The sequence below is a fragment of the Frankliniella occidentalis genome, unplaced genomic scaffold (genome assembly GCF_000697945.3).
Source record: "Frankliniella occidentalis isolate FOCC.00 unplaced genomic scaffold, Focc_3.1 Scaffold238, whole genome shotgun sequence".
NCBI lineage: Eukaryota > Metazoa > Arthropoda > Insecta > Thysanoptera > Thripidae > Frankliniella > Frankliniella occidentalis.
The window spans coordinates 74,003-96,983 of NW_026267364.1; the positions used below are offsets into that span (position 1 = coordinate 74,003).

Here is a 22,981-nt window from a genome sequence, read left to right on the forward strand (position 1 = left end):
TGCCAAAACGGTTCGAAATACCGGTACACATGAATTTGGCTGTCGGACGATCGTTATTTTGTAGCTACCCGAAATCAAAGTTAGTTCAAATAGTATGAAACAGAACACAGTGCAAAATTAGATTCGACTAGTCCAACGGAGGATAGGCAACCCGCTTTCGGCTTTGCTGTAAAATCTTGGAGAAGAGATATAAAACATTGATTTCTCCATAAAAGGCTTTTATTTAAATAACTAGAAAAATATACAAAACTTACACTTACATTTTGTTTGATTAAAAGACTGTTCTTTTACAGACTAGAACCTTTCCACTGGTATCAAAATTCAATATAGGTATAAGGAAATTATGTGGTGCACAGCCTTTCTTGAACCTGAGTTTAAAAGCACATTGAAACTTGTTAGTGCGAATCGGTCCGTGCAGATTCACCGTTATACGTTACAATCGGGATCACGCTTTAACAAAGACCGCGTAACAACGTAAAATAATACGTTGAGTACAGGATTTTGCAGGGGGAAATTGATTGCATTTAGTTTCTGGAGACTTTCCAAAAGATAATAGGCTTAGAAAGGGAGCCGTCCGTGCTCAGTAGTCTTGCCGCAAACAACATTGGTTTTCAGTCAGCGTTTTGTTCATTTAATAAAATAAGAACTCTTTGATTTTTCCACTTTCTTCAAAGCAAAAAAGTATTCTAAGCGGGATCACGCAGTAGTGGCTCACGTCGTAACAGCGTAATTTACCTTTAAAAAAATCTAAATGCAGCAGTGAAGCGAAAATATTGCGTAATAGGCGGGTGTATGTTACAACGGGGTTCGCACTAACGAGGTTTCACTCGACACTTCTCACAAAGAGAAGACAGTTTCTCTAATCAAGCACGTCAAACACTCATCTTTTACCTAAATGAAACTGTAACATCAAGGAGTAATAGTACTGTAGATGCTCAAAAACATTTTCTTGCATGAGCATAAAACGAAACATGCAAGAGATCAAGTTCACAGGAATTCATTAGACATAATGATAAATAATGATTCATAATTTTACAAAAAGTAAAATTAGCATAAAAATAAATAGACGGAAGTACAGAATGAAATAGGTACATAGTTCTTGTTAAGGCCTTAAAAGAAGCTAGGCAAAAAAACTGCTATCTTTAAGGTTTTCGACGAACATAATTCCATAGCACTTCATTTTCACAGTGGCCTCTTACTTCGTGGAAGCAATTTCGTTGCCTAGCATCTGTTAATAAATTATTCCACATATTATCCCTCTGAAAATTTAAAAAAAAAAAAAGGTTAGATGCAAGAGTATAATACGATTTTCACAGAATGAATGAATATTGAGACATTACCACTTCTACAGATAAGATTAGATTTAAAAGACAATTTTTTTTGAAATCAGATGCAATAGTACTCACGTCTAATGATGAAAAATTGCCACAAATGAACTCGGCATATTTAGCGCGTGTCAACGCCACATTAATTCTCTGGCGATCCGAAAGGAATCCAACACCGTTTGTCCGGACACAAGAAATTATAGTGACATCTTTTTCTTGGCCTTGGTAGCTGTCAATTGTATTTACTTCAATCAAGTCACGGTATGCTCTGTCACAAAAAAATAATTGATAGATAAAACACTACAATCGAGAAAGTGAACAACTTCATCTGAAAATTTAATGAGAAATAAATTTCTTTACCTCTCTTGGAGCATAGAACTGATTGTCCTCCTTTGACTTTGGTAAGGTGTGATTATACCCACCTTAAACTCTGTAGCAATAACTTTTTTATTTATCAATACTTCAGCTAATTGTAGAACCAATTTAGCTTCATCAACATTAACCTCCCTGCAAATACAAAGCAGATAAACATAAATTTGTTAATAGAGACCTCTCCTGTCGTATTTGATAAAAAAAAAAGCTTGGGAGCAAGAATTTTACCCTTGTCTATCTTGTTGAAATGGAAGACTTAGAACAGCATATGGGATAACTTTAGAGTCCCGGCAAAATGACAGACTCTCAGGTGTTTTTAATCGTCTGTTGTAGAAAAATTTGTTGGGCCATCTCAAAATTTCAGGATGCATACGATACTGTGTGTCGAGAAGTTGAGGGGCTTGTGGAAAGATTTTCTGTAGTCTTGCAAATAAAGATGTTCCCAATCCTTTCTCTCGAGCAACCTTAAACCACACAACAATGTTAAAAGTGTTGTGGTAACCAAATAATAAATAATTAACAGAACATACAAGGAAAAAAGTGTTGTGGTAACCAAATAATAAATAATTAACAGAACATACAAGGAAAAATGCTTTCACACAAATGGCAGTTTTTTTTTACCTTTGACAATATTGTTGCTGGAAGTTGATTAGGATCTCCAACTAAGACCAAAGTTTTCACCCCTAGCAACAGTGGAATAAGGGTTTCAACTTCTAAGCACTGTGTAGCTTCATCTACTATACACACCTGGAAGTGGTATTTTCCCTGACTGAAAACACAAAGGAGCTTTAGACACTGTCAACTAGGAGGTGGAAAATTGATTGTGTTGTCATTTGTCAAAAATACTTTCATATACATACTCATATACTGGTGGAAAAACATTCTCCATAACTTTAATCATACATGAATTGAGAGTTGTGGCAACAATGTCAGCACCTCTCAGGATTTTCGTCATGGCTGCACGCTCAACTGCAAAATTTTGTCTGGAAGAGTTTTGGGCAGCATGACTTTGCTGCAAAATGACACACATAAAATATAAGTCACAATGTTCCAAGAGGTTTGAAAGAAATATATATGGCCATGTGATTGAAACTGAAGCAAACAAACCAACCTGTTTGCTTCTGTCTTCAAGAACTCTCAGTTTTCGAAGAATGTCAGCTTGACGGAATGTCAATTCTTGAGGTATATTTTTGTCTTTCAGCCTTAAGTTTTCTATAACATCTTCAAGGCTTCGGAGCTTTGCTTTCAAGCTTTCAATATCAACGTTATGTGTGGCAGTTTTATCTTGTTTCTCTACGTCAGCCTTGGCAAGTTCTTGAAGGGACACACCTTTTACATCTTGTTGCATGTATTGAGGTTGGCCAACACGCACCATCTTAAAGCGGAGGCTTTCTGTAACAATTAAGGAGGAGTTAAAAATTGTGAATAGATCAATACATTATGAATAATGTAATGTACCGTAATGAATAAAAAAAATCACATACTATCTAGTTTTGATCTCTTTCGTAGCAACCTTCGAACTAACAGGTCAACTGCATTGTTAGAGGGTGCACAAACCAAAACTCTGGGGACCAAGCCTTTTTCTCTGTTTGCTTTAGAGTAGATGCTATCTCTATACAATAACTGCATCACAAGGCTAGCTATAACATGCGATTTACCAGTTCCTAAATGAATCAAAGGACAATATAAGTATATTAATACATTAGACTAGAAGAATGCACCCTCATCAGAAAAATAAATAGTGAAACAATTACCTGGTGGACCTTGTATGAGGCATATTTTGGGTTTAACTTCTTGACAAACTGCAGCTGTTTTCAAGACAACTTTTACTTGGGTCTCGTTTAATTGCTCCTACAGCATTTACAACAAAACAAAATTGACAGTGGAATGAAAATTAAATAAATTACATAAATCAATTGATATCTTTTATACAATAACTGTATAAGAATTTGTGCACATTTCTTACAGGATATGCTAGATTGCTGTTTATTTCTGGAAGAGTGAAATCTTCATTTGCTGCCGAGGGCGAAATAATGCTGTACTGTAATGGCATATATTCAAGATTTTTCATTGCTTGAAAGACCCGTAGGTCACCCCGAATATATTTAACATTCTGGAACAAACACTTAGTATTGATAGAGTAATGAATGAAGTGCAGTATTTTAAAATTAATAATTTACTCACTTTAACACGCATAACCCCTTTATTGAATGTGCAATTTTTGCGCTCTCTAATCATAACTGAAAAGCGTATTTTATATGCTGGTTTATGGCAATGCGTTACTGTAATTGCAAGGGAGATAAAATAGATAGCGCATAATTTTTAAGGGTTATTGAGATAATTTTATCTCAGTAATTGAAGGAACGTATTTGATTGAGATGTTTAACTAACCTAGATCTTTGTGAACTTGATCAGACTGTCGAAGACGATCTTTGGAGTCAAATGACACATACCCAAATACAGGGATAACAACTAACTTGTCTGCAGGATCCTTTAAACAAAGATCAATGACCACCAAATTTCCAAGTCTGGGATGGTCTGTTCCACCTCTTTCATCCACAATCACTGAAACGAGGAAAATTATCAGAATATTTGGAATGGAACAAAAAGGATAAATAATCAGAGCCTATAGACGTACTATGACAGTGCAGGGTTGTTAACATTCTGTCTGGCCTATGATAAACAGCAGATGAGGTAGCACTATCAACTGCCATTATCATGTTTTTCCTACAAGACAAGAAAGAGAAGATTCTTTGGGTTTCTTGAACAGATACATAGCTTATGTTCACAATCTTCTTATTAAACAAACCTTGATTCATTAGAATTGTACTGTTTAGAAACGCCATTCCACAACTCCAACATAAGAAGTGGATACATTGTGTCATGATACTCTTTAAAATCTAAAAATTCTGTTTTAGGTATTGTTGGCAAATCCATATTTGATACTACTGGGGGAGATACATCAGCAGGCAAATTTTTTTCTTCCTAAAACAGTAAGATTAGATTTTTAAAATTTCACAAGATGAAATATTTAAGATACATTAAAAACACATTAATTGTAATTACACTACCAATAAATAATTTCTTGATGCTTACCTTAAGCCACAGAGGATTCCATTTGGAAATATCATAGATGACATCTTGCAAGACTATTTCATCAGAGGGCATAACTGGTGCCTTGAAGGGCATGGGGGGAGCAGCCAAAGAAACCTGACTCATGGGCTTTGGTCTATCAGCATCCATGGAAGACCCGACTGGTCTTGTATTTGGCAGTCTCTCAATTTCTCGATACTCAACAAGATTTTCTTTGAATCTAACCCTTTTCTGAACAGGGATTGGTTTTGCTTCATTTAAAGCAATATTATGCTTTGACGATCCAGACAAGCAAGATTTGTTTGGAGGCGGAGGGAGATCTATACAAAAAAACAAATTCAAGAGAAGATAGCATATGTTGAAGACACCAGATGTTGAGATTATCGTCATACAGAATAATGACAATGCAAAAGATGTAGGATATATAGAAAAATAACAGATCAGATCATCCATTCAAGCAACCTACCTGCTATCGGCTTTGAAGATGAATCACCATAAAATCCAGGAGGGGGAACTTGAGCTACTCGCTTTTTGGGTTGAGGGCCAGTAGGAATTTCAACAGGTTCAGGAAGTGCACACTCCTCTGGCTTGCTCTTATCCCAAGACATATTCATATCTTGTAATGGAGACTTGGTAGGGAGATGGATTGCTGGTTTATTCTTTAGTTTAGGAATCTTGATACTTCGTATATCACGACGACTTTTTGGTCTGCTTGCAGGAGAACACTCATCATTGTCAACTAAGAAAGACCCTCTGTTGGATGAAGTGACCTTAATTTTGGCTGGTGCAGTTCTTTTTGATTCTGAGTTCCCTTTGTCTTTAGATGCATTTTGAGCAGCAACTTCTGCAAGCCTTTCTTTCCTTAAAGCCTTCTTGTCTTTAGGCTGTACTGATTTACTTACTTTAGAATCTAGAGGTTTTTGTTTATCACCTTCGAACATTTTAAGTGCTGTGGTACTGCTTATTCCACGATTGATTGCTCTTCGGGGGGGCATTGGTAAAGCAGGTACTAACTCAATTTGTCTGGTGCTCTTCTTTTTTTGAAGAGGAGAACCACTGGGACTATCCGAAGAGACAAGACCAAAGCGCTCACATGTTTTGGGATCATCCTCTATTCTTGTGAGAGTCACTAGTGGCTGAGGATGTTCGTTACTTATATTACCAAGGGCTATCTCCTCTGAAGGAGGTGGAGATTTTGAATCATCCTTATGGGAACTTTCTGGATAATTATCCATACTTTCATCTGAATCACTGTCTGGAAACATTTCTCTCAATTTCGCACTTTGTGTAAACTCGTTTTTATTTTTGAGTTCTTGTTTAAAAGAATGGCTATTAATATGAGACCTGTGTTTTTCAGTGTTGGTGTCCGTACTTTTTGTTCTATGCTGCTCCTTTTTTTTCCTATGTTCAAGGTCTTTCATATCTTTCTCTTTGGAGGACTTCTTCTCTTTTCCACTCTTTCTCTCTCTTTCTCTTCTTCTATCTTTTTCTCTAACCCTTTCTTTTTCCCTCTCTTTTTCTCTAGCTTTCACAGATTCTCTGTCCTTGTGCTCATCTTTAGATTTCTCTTTTAACTTTTCTTTAGGTTTATGTTCAACCTTGATTTCAGCCTTTGCTTCTTTAGGTTTATGTTCAACCTTGATTTCAGACTTTGCTATCTTCTGTTCTTTCGATTCCTCTATCTTACAGACACCAGGAAAATCAGTAACTTTCTTTTTGATCTGAGGCATCTCAGCATCCTCCTCCGACTCAATATTCCAGATATCTTGTAACTGGTCCTCATGTCTCGGGTCCTTATCTTTTTCATTATCTTCTCTGGCATCAGTTTCCAGAATATTACTTTGCTCCGGGACATTTAGATTGTCTTCCAAAGGCTCCTTTTTCACTAAGGACTGCGATAACCTCATGTACCACCTGTTTGCATCTTCTATATCATCTTCATCTTCGTCACTAGATAAGACTATCTCATCTAGTTCATCGTTATTGGAAATCTTATTTTCTTCTGGCTCATCCTCCATTGAGAGGTCTACAATATCAGCTTCTTCCCGTAAATCTTCTATCACAGGTTTCACATCATCATCTTCCGCAAACAGCTGAGAACAGGGGAAAATCTCTTCATCCTCATCATCACTTGAATCTACAGGTATCATTTGTTCATCTAGAGTATAATTTGCAGATGAATCTTGACTATGTCGGGATGAATCCTTCACAATGGGTGACCAATCAGCTTCACTTTGAGATGTACAAGTAGATGTTTGCTTCTCAATTTTTGAAACACAGGGAGTAGATGTCTGCACTGGCAAGGCATCTTCATGGTTGGCTTGCTTAGAAGTGTTGGGAGTTGAGCAGGCAGATGACGAGGAACCCCTCTCAGTCAGTGATGGAGAAGAGAGCCTGAAAGTTCCGGCTGACATGTCAGATCGATCTTCCATAAGACATGAAAGACGAGGATTTTTAGGCATAGTTATGCTTTTGTCCAAACTAAAACGCCCTGGTATAGTATTTGAAGAAGCCGCGGGAAGAGGAGGAGGGCACATTTGCTCCCCAGACGATGGTGAAGACAATTTTATCTTATCGCTTGTTGCACTGTCTTTCAACAGAGACCCTTTTGAAAAATTCACAGGTTCCATTGATTTTTCATCAATTTTGAAAGAATGAGATTTCATATCAGCTGATGTCATTTGAGGAGCATTGGCTGAGGTATTTAAACCCAAAGAACTTTCACTTTTATTAGGTTTCACGTCAGCACCAACTTTCTTTTTAGTGAAACTCTCTTGCATAGAACAGATAGAATTTATGGTGTCAAGACTTTTCTTTTCAATGTTGCGTTTCTCATCAACACTGGCTTCCTTCATAGTGAGGCTTTCTTCCTTAGTACAAATAGAATTAATGATGCCAGGACTTTTCTTTTCAATGGTGCAAGCTTTAGACTCATTCTGAACCATGGACACTGTGGACAGGCTGGCTGAACTAGAATCCATTTTTGAATCAGGAACTGAAGTTTGCACATGATCAATTTTTGGTTTTTTAGATTTTTTAGAGTCACAATCATCAAGAAAAATATCATCATCATCATCATCCAAAGTAACTACTTCAGGCTCCGTAGCAAATCGTTTCAGTCCTCTATCTAATGAATGCCTTACTCCAGGAGAGTTGCTATTTCCTTTAACCTGAATTATTATTTTTTTTAGAGAAAGAAGATTTAAAGTATAGTTGAAATTAAATATGTTTAAGCTGAACTTGGAAATGTAATTAGAATGCAATGGTCATATAATGAGCATATATATCCAATTACGTACATTTTCTATATGTCCATTTGTGCTATCTTCTTCTTGCCGTACTTCATACACAAAGCAGTCTTTGTTGTCACAATTGATATTCCCAATACCAATTTCATCACCAACCTTCAGGGGAAACTCCTCACCAGGAGTTATTTTTGTTTGATTCACAAATGTTCCATTAGAAGACTGTAAATAACAAAACGAAAAAGTAACAAAATTGACATTTGTCAGCGGTGACAATTCAGACCCTTAGTCCCAAACACTTACCCCATGATCTTTTAGACAGACATTTCCACCTTCTTTAGGGATTATTGTTAAATGCTTTCGAGACACATACATGCTAAGACAGTGCACAGAGCACTCTCTTCCCCTACCAACATGTAACTGAAAATAAAGAAAAGTCCATTTAAACTTACGGAAAAGGATAAATTAAACATTCCTGCCCACTTCTGTTAAAATATAGTTTATAGACTCATTATCTTCCAATCAGAACTGAAATTTATTTTCTGACTAGGCCTTATTTAGTTCCTCACCGGCTACTGACCTCATTTGAATGTATGTCTATTCTTTGCTCTTCAGTTAAACCCGGATAAGGCTTTCGTAAAAGAAACCAACCCATTTTGAACTTCGTTCGAAGATCACCCTCAGACAATGAGTGAACTGCAATAAATAGTGGAATGTATTAAAATACACGGCTCGAGTCAAATGTAATAAACACAATGGAAATACAAAACAATTAGCTTATCAGATAAATCATATTCCTTCTATTAAATAGTATTAAACTACGAAAAAAGGTAATATTGACACATGGTGCTACAAAGAGAGGTGGCTCAAAGGTTTTGATGAGGAAGGGTTCACCGAATATGTTTTACCATTGGAAAGATAATGTTTCAAAATGATTGGCCTAACATGTTCTAGTCATGTAGACAGAAATTGTTTAGTTAGAAAATGTTGAGATCCAGTTGTAGGTTAGAGCACAACAACAAAAATCTACTATTCAGGCAGGCATACCAAAATTTACAGCATACAGAATCGACATGAATTGAAAGAAAATAAACAAAAGTAATGAGATGTAAAATTATTTCGTTCTTTCGCAAATGTCACTTTAGTTGTAGGTCGAACATCCCTCTGGAGTCAGATTCAATATAAGTTCTGTTGACGACAATGGTCGAGTCGTCACGTCAATCTTCAGCCTCCTCTCGAATAAAACGTCAGGACCCTTTCAAACTGTTCTATTGAGTGAACCGTTTAGCTTCACTAACCATTCAAAATAAAATATAAATAAACACAAAACCATCCAGCCCTCCAGCCCTTAATCTCCCGCCCCGCGTTGTTTCATGTCACACACTGCTGCGCAGAGTAAACACAAACACATTGGATTTGGCACAACAGCTGGTTGTGAGAGGCTATAAAGGTGCCACAACTATGAGAAAGTTAGGCCCGGAGAACCACTCACCCCTAGCTGGCTGGGAGCCCAGGGTGGACTGTGTTTCTTACATTTTTTTCGTATAAATGGATCAACGGAATATGATTTGTCGAACACGTTAATATTTTTTCAGATTTCTTGTGTCTATCACGCACGCTTCCGCTCCGAGCTGCTCCGGGGCGCGGTCATCATAAAGTGCAAATCCCGCCCGCGATGCTGGTTGCCTAACTCCTAGGAGTCAGGGGGGCACACCGAAGGCTCTTATGAGCCATGAACGGGCGCACCATCAGTCGACCTCTCGAGGTGGTGAGCAACGTGAGCAGGCGGGAGCACTGCGGATGTTCTGCTTTTCCAAGGTTCAGGGCCTCGCTGCTGCCTCCCCTTCCGACCGTAATTGAATATAACATCTCTGACCATAGAGTCACCCTCACGCCTAGTCACTCATTGTCTCTAACTGAAATCGTAAAAGGGTGAGGAATCATCCGCGAGAGGAGGGGGGGGGTGTGCCTCAGCGTCTAACAAGGCACTTTAGTCATCCTCCGGGTCAGGGGACGCTGGTGTTGAGCCCCGCCCGATATGAGCGCTCAAGGGGAGCTGCCCCATGAGTGCGACGAGGACGAAGCTACCTATACGGAAGGCATAGGAGAGCGCTCTTCGGAATCAGTCGGCTGGTCGGGCGTACGGTGGTCCGGCGGGCGCCGATAGGGCGTGGCTCAAGTCCAGCATTCCCAGGTCAGATCGAGCATACCTAAATCCCTGGGGTTCCGATTCGAGTACCGGATGACCGGGTGGGGTGGGTTTGCCTACTCGCCCTGCCCGTAAGGCGCCATGACCCCTGTAAGTAGGCAACGCAACCCCGCCGGCGCGTGCACCGAAACAACCGGTATACGAGCAAACAAAGTAGCAGGAGGTGCAGCTCCCGGTAGAGGGGTGGATAAGTAGGAGGTACGTACTTACACGGCGTCTTCGAGGACAGCAGCAGCAATCGTGGCACTTAGGCAGGGTGTCGACGAGTGTGGCCAAGGCGTATGGCGTGCGCAGAGACCGGGAGCTGACGGGAAGGTCTCATGGTGCTCTCGAGTTGGCCGTCGAGGAGGGTGAAGGGCGGTCTCAGTGCGGACTCGGCTGGGTGTCCGGAGGTCCTGGTCCGCACGTCTTGTCTCTCCGGGAGCCGGCGGTGTTCTGTCTTCCCCTCGGATCGACACCCCATCGCTAACACACTGCCGCAGCCACCCACTTCCACCCTACCGAAGGGGGATGATAGGTTATAAAATGCTTCTGAGTTTATGTCTTTTCTGCCCAGTCCCGATGCATCGTGATGGCTCGGGGACAGATCTGCGCTGGCGGCCCACGCCACGCCGCGCAGCTAGTTTTACGAGCGTAGGGGTGCGGAAGTGTTCCCCTGGCCCATCTGGCGCCGAACTATTTTATATATGCCTCGGTTGATTTCCTCAGCGCTTGATTCCTCTGCCCAGACTCGACCCAGAGCGACACTTATATCGAAACTATACCGTTTCCACGTCGATTCTTTGATTTCGACATCGTTTCGATGTTTATTTAACTCTGATTTCTCACTGGATGGCGTGCCTCTACCGTCTGCCGCGTGGATGCTGTTGACTACAAAACTGCTGGGGCTGCTCTCCGCGACGAGTGTGTGTCCTGGCTTGTTCAGCTCCCGAAGGACTTCCCTGCCCGCGAAGGGCGGGGACAGTAATAATTGGTACCCCCGTTCATTACAATGAATACTTAGTACACAGTTTTATTTACTTCTCCATGTAATTTACATCGTGCCACTAAACAGGTTCGATCTAATTAAAACTGAACAGGGTAACAAAATAACAACAATACCTAAGAATAAACGGAAATTAGAACAAAACTTATAAAGTGAGAAATTCAACATGTATAAATATTACACAATTATAACAGAAGTGATGTGCCAATTTACTGCTTAGTTTTAGTTTAACAGGATAACAGCCGTCATAAATTAAAATTAAATATGTAACAAAGGATTGGAAATATACAAAATATACATCTAATTGAAACGGGTTTCACACAAGAAGCGTTCGAATAATAGCGTCTCATGTTTTTGCGACCAATAAGAGGGTCTAAAAAATGTATAGTAATTTCTCACCGAAAGGGCCAAGATAAAGTAGTTACAAGTTCATTTTGATTATTTTGAGACAGAATTAAACGGTACTGCAACGCACATGATGTCCCCTCAACTCTACAGATACCAGCCTCGCGACAGTTGTTGGGTGCGACGCTTGACTGCATGTGGTATACCATCCCTTCTCTTTCTCTCCCTTTCTCCTGTCAATACTACCGCCTTCACTCTATTACTACCGACCATCCAATCTACTGTCCGATCCGCCACCCACGCAATGACACCCGCACGAACTCATACACATACGGATGCGGATGATGCATCTCCTACTTCAATAGTCACACACTAAATCATTCTTATCGCAAATCTTACGCGATATATCGCAAAATAAATCTAACGCTTGAACAATAAATGTACATCTAAACCAACCACGAGTGTGGTGGGGAATAAAGCCGAACTACTAGACACCAAGAACATCTAGAAATGATAAAGAATTCGAGAATTTGAGAGAATGGCAAAAAGGATGAAATGTAATTGAATGAAAAATCGGAATATTGAAAATCACAAAGACATACTACAATGAAATCTACACACATAAAAGCGTATTTGAAATTTGTAAAAATGAAAGAAAATATTGGATAACGCAGAACATTTGAAACAATTACCGATCACTAAGCTAGACAAACACTGAACGTAATGTAACGGAAATAATTTTAAGAACATCTAGGAAAAATTGTAATCGGAATAAAACGGAGATCGAAGAAGTTTAAAAAATGATTGTAAAAATTGAAACTGGAAGAAAATTGAGAAATTCGTAAAACGCGGAGGATTGGCAAAAAGCGGGGAAACGATACAACAGCAACAATACACAATGAAAATAATATTAAAAGTTAAAAGCGGGATCAAAGCAGATGAAATATCTGATTGAAACGTTAAAAAGTCGAATGAAACAAAACGAAAAAGAGACATGAATTGCTAAATGGAATTGTTTGAAACCACATCAACACGAAAAAACTTGATATATAAGAAGAATGAGAAAGACAAAAACCCTACTCGCACAGGTGCCTGGAATTGGATAACGGACCGGTACCCGTCATACTCTAATCGTCAAAACCTCTTCGCTTACAACTATCCGGCCTTACACACACTGCCACTTCCGGCGCAAAGGGGAGCATCGAGAGGGGATGGTGCCCCATGCAGACAGCGAGCTGTTGGCTTCAGACTGGTTTCTGGCTTTTGTGCGATGAGACCATCCTTCATATAAATAAATTAAAAAAAAACTGTCCATGGACGCCAAGGCACCCAATCTAAACCAAGGTCGTTGAAATATGGTTCGTGAAACTGTTCGAGACAAATAAAAAAAATACGTAAGAAGAGTTTAAAAAAATGAAAAGCCGTCGGGTTTGGAGTGTCGCGGCTCTCAGTCGGACAGAGGTCTCTCTCAGTTTGGTCCGTCTACTGCTCCCCCTAGTGCGTCTTGGAGTACGTGTCCTTGTCCTTGTAGCCCTGCACGTAGCCCGAGCCGTCCTTCGAGTCCTTCCGGCCGGCGAGGCCGCGGCCCTTGCCAGCCTCGTCGAAGCGCTGCTTGTGCGACCCCGTGTACTTGGTCACATCCGTGAGCCGCTCCACCGCCGCGTCCGCCTTCGACTTCGCCTGAAAACACACAGAGGGCGGGGTGTCCTAGAGCATAGCCAGATATCTGCAGGATGAGGCAGTGTTGTGCCGCAACCGGCCGCCGGCCCTGGCCGGGTCACGGTCGCGCGCCGGCCGGTCGTGTTTTTGTTACTTCCTCTCCCGGCCGATGTGAGTCACCCTCCCCAGCACCCCCTCCCTCCCCTCTCCCCACATCCATCTCCCTCCCACTCGCCGTACCACAGCAGCCGTTGTTCGTGGAGTCGTCGGTCAAAGCCGTTTGGTTATTTCAGACCAGCTTGGTGTGGGGGAGGGGAGGGGCACCCTAATCGCCAGCGGCATGTGTGCACTTGAGGCGCGCGCGAGGGAGAGGGGAGGGGCCGGAACCGCACACCTACTCCTTTCCGTCTTGCGCCCCCCCCCCCTCTCTCCTCTTTCTCTCTCTCTCTCTCTCTCTCTCTCTCTCTCTCTCTCTCTCCTCTCTCTCTCTCTCTCTCTCTCCTTTCTCTTTCTCTCTCTCTCTCCTTTCTCTTTCTCTCTCTCTCACACACACATGACGCCGGGATTGATGTGAGAAGCGGCCCTGCGGCGCCGGGTCGAACGGCGGCCGGGCAAACGTAAAGAGAGACCATGGGAGAGCAAGAGCAGGGAGAGCGCCTCCACTGGCGGCCGTACTCACCACCGCACTTGTCACTCCCGGTGGCCCGCAGTCCGCCATCTTCTTCTTGAGCTCCTCCACGTCCGCCTTCCGCGCCTTCGCGAGATCTTCGATGAACTTAATGTAATCGGACAGGGTAATTTTGAGAAGTCTGCAAAAAAACAAAGAGAGGTTTGGGTTGCGTCAGATCGGAGTGTGTCCAAATGTCATCGCTGCGCTGCGGCCGGGCCCGCTCGGCCGCACGGCCCCTGTGGGGGTGGCGTAGGCACACCCGCGGCGCTCGAGTGCCGCGCGGGGTGGCCTACCCCAGCGGCCGCAGGGGCTCGACCCGGGGATGGACTCACTTGAACTTCTTGAAGTGGATGCCGGTGTCGGTGGTGGTGATGGTCTTGTCGATGACCTTGGCCTGCTTCATCCACTTGTCGCTCTGGGACAGTGTAATGTGCTTGCCGTCGCTCTTGGTGTCGCCAAACTTGCTGAAGGCCTTGAACTGTTCCTTGAACGCGGCGCTGGGGGGCGAGGAGGCTGCTGGTGCCGCGGACGCCGGCGGGGGCGTCGCCGTCCCGTTGGAGGCGGGGGCGGCGCCCTTGGGGGCGTCCTTGGGTGCCTCCTTGCTGGCGTCCTTGGCGGCATCGCCTGCGAAATGGGGCAGAACATGGCAGTGACGTGTCGCGGCACAAAGAGTGGTGAGAAAAGAATGGGTGGGAAGTTTTGAATCATATACTCCCATTTTTTCCAGCAGACTTGACTTATTTGTGAGAAACAGAATTTTCACTTTTTCCGAACATCACCGACGAAGAATGTTTTACCTTCTGGAGTTGTCTTTGCCGCCGAGTCGGCCATGGTCGACAGGGAGCTGCAACAAAAGAGAAGACCCATTACTTGACTGGCCCTTACATTAGAACACGGCACGAAGCTCGAACGAACACTCCAAATCAAGTCAAACTATTTTTTCTCTCCAAAAATATGTATGTCGTTTTAAGCACATAATAACTTGCTGGAACCAAAGTTGCACCCAGTTTTAATGAGACCTACTTCCATCCGATCTTACTGTACAATCCGTCTCCAACGATATTACAAAATAAGTCCCCGCAAAAAGAATGTGCCCAACAAACGTAACATTTTCCGGGAGAAAACTGTTACATCTTCACATTCGTTTACATTCAGTGTGAGGGCATTACACGGCAGACTGGAACTTCTGCCCTTCACAACACAGCGCACAATCCGTCCAATACGTCGCGTAAAAGCCGGGACAAGACCGCGCGCTCCGGAGAAAGGTTGAACACTGGACAGCGCGACAACACGACCAGGAGCAGCCGCAGCAGAACTCGCCGCACTCCGCACACAAGCGCTGGCAGGCGACTTCCATAGTATTTCCAACTGCCGACTTTTGGTTCTCGAACGATGAAGCGAAATCCGGCAGGACGTGGAGCTGGGGCTCGCCGCGAGAGGGGAGGGCGTGGTCTGGGCGCCACCGCGCGCGGCCCGGCCTCAGGCACGGCGACCTTTACCATCCCACAAGGGGTGAGCGAGGGAGGGAGGGAGGGAGGGAGGGAGGGGGTGCACGGCGGGGGTGCTTGAGAAGAGCGGGCCAGCACCTCGCGACCAGCACGACAAGCTCATCGGCCGCGTGGGCGGGCGCGGGCACGAACACAATAAGCACGGTGAGATTTCATAATTTTCGGAACGATGTCCCCTATGCCCATGGGTCGGAGCTCCACCAGTGCTACACCAGAGGGGGTTGGGTTGGCACTACACCCCCCCCCCCTCGACCTGGCAGCCTCGTGCGGCGCCTTTCTGCTGTACGGGAAATGAATGACCCGTCCGTCCTCGGCTCGCCCCCTCCCCCCTCTCCGCCCTCCCCACTCACCCCATTCGACCCCCGCCTCCCACCCTCACTTGTAGGGGCTACGATAGGCGTACGGCTACCGGTGGGCTGGGCAATTACATGTCACAGACGAGTATCGACCCCCCCCCCCCCCCCCCCCCAACCACCCCGGAGCCGCTGGTGCGGCCGACCGGACGAAGCGCGCAACAACTCGCTGGTGACCCCGTTCTCCAGGCCCACCCCCGCCCCCGCCAGCCCCAACGTGCCCTGGCTGCACCCCTGGCCCGTGTCCTGCTCCTACCGCGTGCCCTGCCGTGGCTGTCACACGCACTGGTGTGTTGTGTAACTGGCCATGAGTATCGGCTGCCGATGCCTGCATGTGCAACGTCCTTTCAGGCACAATTCCACATTCAGACGAGGGGTATTTTCAATAAAAATGATATCAGCTCTATACCGTGAAATAAGTGACTGCTGTTATATTCCCTCGATGAAATATTAGGCGCGTTTAAAATTCCATCACCCAATTTGGCAGTGCAGGTCAGGTTATTCAGGCGTGCGGGCTGGTTTCTCTACCCTACCTAGTAACATGAAACTGTCGACGAATATCCAATCGACCAAGTATCGGATCGATCGATATTGATGATCCGATAAGATGATTTTACGACAGACAATTTTATCGCGTCCATTAAAATTAGACTTTAAAAATATATTTTACTTTTACTATTCAGCGTCCCAAATCACCCTGACAGTTCCTCGCTAGCGTCCTCACAGTCAAGCGTGGTGCCTTGTGTCCGGCCCGGACGATAAACTATAAGAAGCTGTCGAGAGAGAACGTCCGTTTTTCTCAGATTCATTCGGCAGATCATGGGAGCTCAGGCTCGGCGCCTGCGAGACTTGGGGTAGGCCGCCCCGCAGTACACGTATGCAGTGCATGCAAGATGTTGCCTACCGACCAGGCGCTCTGAGAGCTTTGCAGACGCTGAACTTGGCAGGTTTGTAACGGTGAATAAAGGAACTTTCCACATTATCCGTAAGTACGATGACGATCGGAATATATCGCGTATCGTTGTTTCAGACTAAGGCAGCCTCAAGTGAACTCACAACCCGTCTAGAATTTGCAATGCAACGGTCGCCTGATGGGCAAAATATTTTATCTTGTCGTGGCATATCCCCCGAATGGTGGCGCTGCTGCTGCCAAAGTGTTTTCCGAAGGTTCACCCATCAGTCACACCTCGGCTGCATCGACCATCGACCCGACCAGCCATAATGCAGGGGCACGTCGACACTCTAGCCGACGGAGCCGACAAGGTGGCAGTGAGAGGGTGACGGCGACAAGTACCTGCGGCACATTTCTGAACTCCTCAACGCAACGACGCCAAAACATCATCGAGTATCGGTGAGAGTCGAAGCGAAGACATGCTGCCACCACTTGTTTCAAAGCTGCAGCCGATACTTTCGCTAGGAGTGAGGAGCAAACTGTGCTCCCTCTGAAACAGCAACCTTTCCATTTTTCTTAAAATATAAAAAAGGTTGTTGCTTTCTCATTTGCTGCGAAACAATGGTCGGTATCGAACCCGTGCCCCATGTCGTTGGTCGTGTGTGCGGGCCGCCGGCGCGCTCTCACAGCCCTGCTCCTTGTGGGGGGCCCAGCCCGCCCAGCCCAGCCCAGCGGCGCCTCTGCGGTCCCGCCGCGGCGCTGCAAGTAAGTGATAACATCCCGGGGGCTCTCACATGTGGAGCGGAGGACACGTGGGAAATAACGCCTCGAAAACAAAAGCTTTCCACTTCGTCCGGCCGGCCGGGACCAAACGCCGCGGGCGGGGCCTCCCGTTTCGCGCTCGTTCCGCGCCCGGCGCAGCCAAAGGGCCTTACCAACCAACAGGCACTAAAAGGAAAATAACAGACAGAAATAACAGCGCGGCTTTTCTTTTCTGGCGCGCGCCGTTCAGTTTCGGTTCAGAAAACAATGGTAAGCCAAATCACGACTTGACGCACGTCTGCCTGTCACACCTTGCTGCGTGTTTGTGTGAGTGAGTGTGCGAGAGTGAGTGAATGTGAGCGTCTGAGTGAGTGTGTGTGTGTGTGGCGGCAAACGGCAAACACTCCGTGCACTCGCCTGGCCTCTCTGTAGTGTACCTGACACGAGTGTACCAAACTATGGCGTCACCCAGCGCGTCGGGCGGGGCGGGCGGTCCTGGCTCGGGTCCTGGCCGCGGCGACCTTCACCCAGAGCTCGAGCCGCGCGCCGCACTCGCCACTCCCAGCCACACAGCCTCCCAATGATGAAGAGCGCACCAGCGGTTAGCACTCGTTTCCACGCGCCGTGTTGTGTGGGGCTCGGCCCTCAGCCGCTCTCCTCCTCCTCCTCCTCCTCACCGTCCCCATGCACTAGGTGAGGTCAGCACGGCTCTTAACGAGGACTCGCACAGGGCTCGGTGAGCTTGCACGGCCCTCGCCGTGCGTGTCGCGTGACCAGGGACGTTTCGGGATGGGCGTGGCTGCGCTGCAGCGCGTCGGCTCACTTTGGGCGTGGCGAGGCGGGGCGGGGCGGCGCGGGGCGGGGCGGGGCGGCAGCGATTCCCCTAGCGTGCACCGTTCTATCAGTCGGAACCGCCACCAGCCGGCGCGGCCGCGGCTGTGGTGAGCCTCCGTGCGGCGAGACTGACTGCTCTCCTTCACGCTCCGAGTTCTGTGAGGCTCATCGGCTTTGGCACGACGAATACCAATAACTCACGAAGGGCGCCGGCGCTTACATGACCCGGGCCCGCGATCGCGTGCGAGAGGCGGCGGAGCGAGGCGGGGCGGCCAGCCCTATTGGGGGCCATTTTGGCCCCATTGGTTTACGTTCAACAGGTTCGGCGAGAGAGAGAACTCCCTGAAAACTGAGGGTTCACCACGCCGCTGCACGACACCCGAGGACGACACGGCACCTTACTATAGCCGAGACAGGTTACACCTGCTCGTACACCTGCATTCGATCGCAGGGGGAGGGGTGGGGGTGGGCCGCAGCCCAAGATGGCTGCCGAGGCATGATTATGGATGGATGGAGAAGATCGCAAGAGGACGCGTGATAATAAGGCACACTCAAACCCAGCGTGCGCGCTGCCTAAACTGCATGTCATTTCATGTTGTTTCGGTTTCAATGGACCCTGAGAGAGCAAGGGATCTCCTTCGCAGTTCGCATCCAGTCGGCGCCATAATTCCTTTCGCGTCATTGCCCTCCTGCCCCCAGGCCCCAGGGGGATCCAACGAGGAAGCAAAAAGTGTCATGGCGGCCGTTCGGCCACAACTACCCCCGCTCCGCGCTCCAGCTCCGGTGGAGAATCAAAATGATCGAAATAGTGACAGTTTGAGGAGGAAGGACCGAAAGCCGGAAAGATGATCGAAGGCGCCCGATTCGGGAGGGCAAGCCCTCAGCCAGAGCCGCGGAGAGCGCCACCAGAGAACGCCATGAATCACTTGTCAAACGAGCGCCATGACGGGCGGGGCCGCGGGGCGGAGCCGAGGGGCGGAGCCGAGGGGCGGCCGGAGGAGATGACGCGCGGAAGCGCGCTGCGCAGTAGCGAGCGACACACCAAAGAGTCCATCAGTTTCCGATAACAAGGAGAAAAAGATGAAGTTTTGGATGTTTGTGAACGAGTAGTGAACATCGAAAATAAAGGCGTGAGGGAGGGGAGGTTTGTTTGGGATTACGCAACGGCCAGGCAGGGGGCTCACGCACCCTGCACCCCTTCCCTTACGCAATCATTGCAGCAGTGAATATTTAATGCGCGCCCCACACCCTAGGGCGCCGCCCGGCCCGCCGCGCCTCCCGCCTCCAGGCCACCTTGCAGGGGGCAGGCGAGACGTAGGACGGGGGTAGGACAGCAGGTCGGGCGGAGGAACGAGAGCCACGGCGTCATCGCGGGCTCGAGCACGGGCCGGCGGGCGGGCGGGCGGACGGCGCCACGGGCCCCGGCCAGCCAGCCCCGCGCAGGCAGGCCAGAGGCAGGCCACGGGGGTATTGATCGCTATCGGAATGAGCTGAGCTGCCCGCTGCACTCCGGCCGAAGGGGAGCGCACGGCACGGCTTGATCAAGGGGCGCGCGGGTCCGTGGGCAGGCAGGTGACCGGGCAGGTGGTCAAGCAGGTGGACGGGCAGGTGGTGGAGGTACTTGCCGTGCGGCGCTGATTCCCTGCGGGCCCGGCGCGCTGCGCCCGCCCCGGCCGGACCGCTGCAGCTGCTGCACGCTCCCTGCCAAGCGGACGCCTTGTCACCGACTGATAGGGCCCAGCTCAACGCGGCGCGGGCCGGGCGGGCCGGGGGCGGGCGCGGGGCGGAGGGGAGGCGGCGGGGGGAGAATGCCACAGCCGCTGCATCCCTCATCCCCCCTGGACCCACCCCCGGCGACGGGCGCGCACGGCAACGCCCAGCGGCCACCTCCACCGCCGCGCCGACCGAGTCGGGGATGGGAGGGGCGAGGCGGGGCGGGCAGGGTTGGCAGGGCGGGCAGGGCGAATCCATGCCCCGCGGGTGGAGTGGGCATGACCCAAGGGAGACGCTGAGGACTAACCTATCTCCCGACCAGGGTTGTTGCCCGGGTGGCGGGGGTGGGTTGAGGCGGCCGCGCACAACGCCTAGGGGTAGGGGATGCTCAAGCTTGGCTCGCTCAGCTTACCCGAATTGTAAAACTCCAGGATGAGTTTCCCCTCAAGCGCTCGACTCCCCCCCCCCCTTTAGATCGGCTGCCAGGCGTAAGACCTCATGCATAACCCAACGCGCTGCCAAAACCTGATCTGTTGAGCCTCGCGGGCCTAGCGAGGCGAGGCGGCGGCTGTTGGGGAAACGCCTTGCCGCCTCCTTCAGTTCCTCCCAGAACGTCCGCCTGCACGTATACGTGTACCAGTCACTGTGCGTTGGGCACTTTCGAGCAGGGCCTGGCTATAGGACGTCTGTGGCGTCGTGGGTGGCGCAGGGGCAGGGGGCAGCCGTTCGGAGAGGGTCCTGGGAGCGGGGCGGGGCGGGGTGGGGCGGGGCGGCGGCTGAGGCGGCGAGCGCTTCCAGCATTGATCGCACGCCGCGCACGCGCACGCCATCCCGCCCCGCCTCGCCCAGCCCCGCCGACCGAACGACACGCCATGTTCTGCGAGTTACGCGGGCGTGCCGATATCCCACGCCTCAGGGCGCCTTCCTCAACCCCACGCCTCCTCCCCAGCATCCCTCCCGCTCCCCTGAGCGCGGGGTAAAGGCGGATGGACCCGCGCCCGCGGCGAAAAGCCTCGCAAGCTGCAGTTGTTCTCCGCGGCGGGCCAGCGCAACGGCCTCCTCTATCGACCGGGTGCCTGCTCGTCGGTACCCTCCTCAACCCGGCAGCCCGGCGCCCGGCAGCACCACACGGGTACCAACCACACACGCCACCACTGTCTTGCGCTAGGCCAAGAGCGAGGTCCGCGGCTCATTGACTTGCACCAATATTTTGCTACAAATTGACCGCTTGAAACCTATGAGATAAGAATGATAAGTGCTGCGGGAGACAAACTAACGCGCAGAGTAGCAAACCAGTGTCAAGAGCGTCCTCTGAGAGCGGAGTGTTGCGGCTGAGGGCCGAGGGGTGAATAAGCAGAGGCTGTTCAGTCAGTTTGGTACGGCTTCCCTTTGACAATAAGCCTCCAGGGCTTCTCAACCCCACTACCTGTTGAAAAAGAAACACACTTCCCCACGGATCACTGACATTCCGCCTGTCAAAAAACACAACACTTTTATCTATTTATGTATTTTATTTATCCCTTAACGGATGTACGAATCAAACGATCACTTGATTCTGATGTCGGCCTAGAAGGACTCCTTTTAAGTCGGAACCAAAATTAGTTATCAGCCTTAAATTTCACAAAAACACGAGTTGGGGAAATGATTTTTTCATTTTCTTGTGTTATTGACTTGTCCCACCGAAACTCGAAACAATCAGTGATAAGCAACCAGGACGTGTGCTTCCAGATAACGCACTGTATTCAGCAGGTAATATCAGTGTTGGGGACACACACGTGCATCTCCCGGGGGAAGTTCCTCCGCATCGAGTCGTGACGGTCGGCGCTGGCACGGCAACTAACATGGCACCGCCCATGTGTGTTGGCGAATGTCGAGGACACACCTCATTGCTACAAACACTTGACAAGTAGTCAGTCTTCCTCGCACCACCGCGCGGCCCAGATAAAGATCCAAACGGCAATGCCTTCGAGATAAGCGCCACGAACCTCACCGCATAACGCGGGTCGTTTACAGTGTTATAGTTTTCATTTACATATCACTTTCACTCGCACTAGGCACCACCACAACCACCACTGCCACCAAAACCAAAACCAAAACCAACACGAACACGACCACCACAACAGCAGCAGCAAAATAGTCAACAACAATCTTGCACTACCGTGGACCGCGATGAGCAGCAGTCTGACTTTGCACAATAGAAACGGTCTTGGATCGGGCGGGGGCGTGGCAGGAGAACACCCACCTGATGCAGAACACCCGGGAACACCCCTCGGCTGGCACGCGTGCGCTGCGTGTGCCTGCGGGCCGCGCCGCTGGTGCTCGCGCGGGGCGGGGCGGGCGGGCTGCACGTACACCTCCGGCCGCTGGCGACGCTCAGCGGGGACTAGCCTCGCCCTCGCCTCGGCGCCCAGCAGCCGCGCGGCCGCGGCCGGGCAGTCAGAGAGTGGGAGAGAGAGGGAGAGCGCGAGAGACGCGTGCCCGCTAGTGCTCGCGCGGCGGCAGGGGGAGGGCAGGGCGGCCAGGGCGGCCAGGCGAGGGTGGGAGAGACACGACGGAGAGAGAATATTGCGAAGACACGGGCGGAAGAGCGAGGTAGAGACTGAGTCACCCTCAACTCACGCCTCGCCCCCTCCTACCCGCGCGGCCAGCAACCCCTCTCGCCCTCGCCCCTCCTCGACGAGGGGGTCGGCCTGGGTCAAAAGAACAAAGAGCGGGAGGAACCTACGTGTTGTGAATGGCCAATACAGAAAGCCTGTTAATTTTAAAGAGTACCGACTCGCTTTCACGGTCCGCTCCCTGCGGTGTCGCATGTGACATTCTATCCCGGACGCCCGGCGTTGGCGCCCGCCCGCCCGCGTCCTTTCTTTGTTCCGCTAGTGTCGCCTCTCTCGCCCCTCCCTGCTCGCCCTCGCCTCGGACTGTCCTGGGCGCGGCTCGGCGTCTGGTGCCGTTCTCAGAGGACAAGTGAACGCGTTTTGACGGGCGGCCCGGCGAATGAAAAAATAAAAATCACTGT

General features: G+C 48.6%; 3 protein-coding genes across 9 annotated transcripts in view; 1 reads left to right on the top strand and 2 right to left on the bottom strand.

Moving 5' to 3' along the window:
- Positions 1 to 201: 201 nt before the first annotated feature.
- Positions 202 to 9,478, bottom strand: LOC113211180 (uncharacterized). 3 transcript variants are annotated; one of them, XM_052273000.1, is made up of 21 exons: positions 9,083 to 9,312; positions 8,616 to 8,731; positions 8,339 to 8,455; positions 8,090 to 8,257; positions 6,415 to 7,960; positions 5,257 to 6,375; positions 4,794 to 5,110; positions 4,507 to 4,682; positions 4,336 to 4,424; positions 4,089 to 4,262; positions 3,882 to 3,979; positions 3,664 to 3,810; positions 3,452 to 3,548; positions 3,182 to 3,361; positions 2,809 to 3,089; positions 2,558 to 2,709; positions 2,319 to 2,466; positions 1,926 to 2,161; positions 1,686 to 1,832; positions 1,407 to 1,593; positions 202 to 1,259 (listed from the first exon to the last, which is right to left on the bottom strand). In XM_052273000.1, exons 1-21 carry the CDS (start codon positions 9,108 to 9,110, stop codon positions 1,143 to 1,145), a joined length of 5,640 nt encoding a protein of 1,879 aa, XP_052128960.1. In that variant the 5' UTR covers positions 9,111 to 9,312; the 3' UTR covers positions 202 to 1,142. The 3 variants fall into 3 exon arrangements, with proteins under 3 accessions (XP_052128960.1, XP_026285273.2, XP_052128959.1); XM_026429488.2 differs by lacking the exon at positions 9,083 to 9,312 and adding an exon at positions 9,334 to 9,478 and having other exon boundaries at positions 5,257 to 7,960; XM_052272999.1 differs by having other exon boundaries at positions 5,257 to 7,960.
- A 1,752-nt stretch (positions 9,479 to 11,230) lies between these two features.
- LOC113211181 (tubulin polymerization-promoting protein homolog) overlaps positions 11,231 to 22,981 on the bottom strand; it is a 16,203-nt gene continuing 4,452 nt past the window's right edge. The window contains exons 1-5 of one of the 5 annotated variants that reach the window (XM_026429491.2): positions 22,208 to 22,358; positions 14,701 to 14,747; positions 14,236 to 14,527; positions 13,913 to 14,042; positions 11,231 to 13,254 (exon numbers count right to left, since the gene is read on the bottom strand). In XM_026429491.2, coding sequence (XP_026285276.1) covers positions 13,069 to 13,254; positions 13,913 to 14,042; positions 14,236 to 14,527; positions 14,701 to 14,734 — 642 coding nt within the window. In that variant the 5' untranslated portion in view covers positions 14,735 to 14,747; positions 22,208 to 22,358 and the 3' untranslated portion in view covers positions 11,231 to 13,068. Of the gene's footprint in view, positions 13,255 to 13,912; positions 14,043 to 14,235; positions 14,528 to 14,700; positions 14,748 to 19,877; positions 20,000 to 22,123; positions 22,143 to 22,207; positions 22,359 to 22,981 lie in introns of those variants that run through there. The other 4 variants (XM_026429493.2, XM_026429492.2, XM_052273006.1 and 1 more) reach the window with 4 other exon arrangements.
- LOC113211183 (tubulin polymerization-promoting protein homolog) overlaps positions 17,972 to 22,981 on the top strand; it is a 7,454-nt gene continuing 2,444 nt past the window's right edge. The window contains exon 1 of the mRNA XM_052273007.1: positions 17,972 to 18,019. Within this exon, the coding sequence (XP_052128967.1) occupies positions 17,999 to 18,019 (21 nt within the window). The 5' untranslated portion in view covers positions 17,972 to 17,998. The remainder of the gene's footprint in view (positions 18,020 to 22,981) is intronic.

Bases quoted from the DNA above. Each gene is read 5' to 3' on its own strand.
- LOC113211180 (XM_052272999.1), bottom strand. From the start codon at position 9,110: ATGTCGATTCTGTATGCTGTAAATTTTG. The intron at 3,549-3,663 runs GTAAGAAATGTG...TAAATGCTGTAG, and splicing joins ACAGCAATCTAGCATATCCT to GAGCAATTAAACGAGACCCA. The intron at 2,467-2,557 runs GTATGTATATGA...TTGTGTTTTCAG, and splicing joins GTTTTTCCACCAGTATATGA to TCAGGGAAAATACCACTTCC.